This window comes from Sinocyclocheilus anshuiensis, unplaced genomic scaffold (genome assembly GCF_001515605.1).
Source record: "Sinocyclocheilus anshuiensis isolate Anshui unplaced genomic scaffold, SAMN03320099.WGS_v1.1 scaffold931, whole genome shotgun sequence".
Taxonomy (NCBI): Eukaryota; Metazoa; Chordata; class Actinopteri; order Cypriniformes; family Cyprinidae; genus Sinocyclocheilus; species Sinocyclocheilus anshuiensis.
Window position 1 is genome coordinate 330508 of NW_015544187.1, and position 2441 is coordinate 332948.

Below are 2441 nucleotides of genomic sequence, written 5' to 3' on the forward strand. Positions count from 1 at the left end.
AACTGTTCTGGAACAGTGTTGTAAATACAACTTAACCACTGATTTCTAGTCGTGTCCTCTTTTGGAAGGTCAAACAAAGTATTTTCGCTTTCGCAACGAAACACACAGCGTCTTCACAACATGACGGCGGTACTACAGCGAGAATAAAAGTTACGCCTTCTTTCTTTGCGTGAATATTTGGGCGGCGTTATGCAAATCTTTCAACATTGTGACGTAGACATGTGGGGGCGTGTTTGAACAAGGCGTTTTAGGAGGGCGTGGACCAGTCTTAACTTTTATAAAGAATATCTCTTTGGGTTTGAGACTTTAGTCTTTGCAACTTTAGGGATCTTATCTATTCACGAACAGCTTGTAACACTCCAAAGAGAAAGGAAAACTTGAAATCACATCATATGACCCCTTTAAGATAAAACAAAATAACTAAGTTTTGTAATATGGTGGTATGTCTGTGTTGTAGGATGTGTTTGGCCATTTACAAACTCCTGGTAATAAGCCTCAGCAAGATCAGGGGGCAGAGACTCCTCTCTCAGAGGTCATTGAGAGGAACCTTAAAGCTGCAGTTGCCAACAGCAACCGCAGCCATGCCACAAGCCTTGCAGCCATGACTGCCTGTCCACAACTGGGAAAAGAGCCTGAACCTGAGGTACACAACCTCTGTGTGAATACAGATAAATACAGGTGTGTGTACCATGCAGGTGGAGCAGAAGGCTGCAGCTCCTCTCAGTGGGGTGGTGGTGTGTGTGAGCAAGAAATTAAGCAAGAAACAGAGTGAACTCAATGCAGTGGCTGCCTCTCTTGGTGCAGACTTCAGGTAAATGACAAATCTCTTACTCTTACTCTCTATGAGTCAGTCTAAATCTAATAATGTCATCTGAGATGTTGGTAGGAGATACAGTAGATTTGTTTTTAACCAAAGGGGTGGAGTCTAATGGATTTTCTCTCTTATAGGTGGTCGTGTGATGACTCTGTCACTCATTACATCTACCAGGGTAAAGTGGGAGACAACAGTAAAGAATACAAAGCTGTCAAAGAGAGAGGACTGCATATAGTGTCACAACACTGGCTACAGGCTGTACATACACAAAAGTACATCTAAATACATCTCACAAAACAAGGTGTCTTTGTCAATTCTGAATGTTTTAGTTCCGAATTTATACAAATATTAATGCTTAATATTTTTGTGGAATCTGTGATGCAGTTATTCAGGATTATTTAATGAATAAGAACAGCATTTACAGCATTTATTTGAAAAGCAAACTTTTATAACATTATACATGTCCTCACTATCACTTTTAATCAATCAAGTTAAAAAAATTTTAATATTATATTAAATTATGATATATTAATGCTTAATATTTTTGTGGAATCTGTGATGCAGTTATTCAGGATTCTTTAATGAATAAGAACAGCATTTATTTGAAAAACAAACTTTTGTAACATTATACATGTCCTATCTATCACTTTTAATCAATCAAGTTAAAAAAAAATTGAATATTATATTAAATGATAAAATATTTTATTAAATTAAATTATATTTATTATATGAACATGCACCAAACAATGTAAACTATTTTATTAGTACTTAAAAATGACCTCAAAGCATAGTGAAAAGTTTAAATACAGTTCTCCATTCTATTTTTCAGTGTGCAGATGAGCAGAAGCATGTGCCTGAGTCACTCTGCCCTTTTACATTCAATCCCAAAATGAGCCTCACCATGAGTCAGGTGGCAGATACCACTCAGAGGTCACCTCCTCTTTCCACTCCACGCACCAGACTCAGGGCATGTCCAGAGACTGAGGAGACCAGGGTGAGGAATTTATACCTTGCACTGCACTACCCATACTCTTCAATCCTAGCATATTGCACTTTAAAGCTGTAACTTGTAATATGTGTGTGTGTATTTATGTGTGTTTAGCACATCATATAGTGATGTGCTAAAAATAAATAAATAAATAAAATATTTTATTTATTTATTTTATAAATAAAATATTTATTTATAATAAATATTTATTTATTATAAATAAATATTATTTATTTTTTGTTCTCACAGACATGTGCACACATATAGCACATATAACTGGAAGCCAGTGTAAGGACCTGAGGACTGGTGTGATATGCTCAGATTTTCTGGTTCTAGTCAGAATTCTGGCAGCAGCGTTCTGGATGGGCTGCAGCTGTCTAATGGTCTTCTTGGGAAGGCCGGTGAGGAGACCATTACAATAGTCCACCCTGCTGGTAGGGCTGTCACGATTATGAAATTTGGCTGACGATTAATTGCCTAAAAATAGTCACGGTTATTGCGATTAATTGTCTATTTTAGGGATTTGCCGATTATAACGATTAATTGTAATTAAATAATTTATTTTATGGCTTTCATTATATAATTGTGATTAATTTAAGGGTTCAGTAAATAATTATGATGTTATCTTTTAATCTTTTT

The 2441-nt window shown here is 35.9% G+C and overlaps 1 protein-coding gene across 1 annotated transcript in view; it reads left to right on the forward strand.

Annotated features, from left to right (window-relative positions):
• Positions 1-2441, forward strand: part of LOC107696488 (DNA topoisomerase 2-binding protein 1-A-like) — a 46127-nt gene that overhangs the window by 21529 nt on the left and 22157 nt on the right. Inside the window, 4 exon segments of the mRNA XM_016496835.1 lie at positions 458-643; positions 696-811; positions 949-1072; positions 1644-1808. Of these exon segments, the coding sequence (XP_016352321.1) occupies positions 458-643; positions 696-811; positions 949-1072; positions 1644-1808 (591 nt within the window).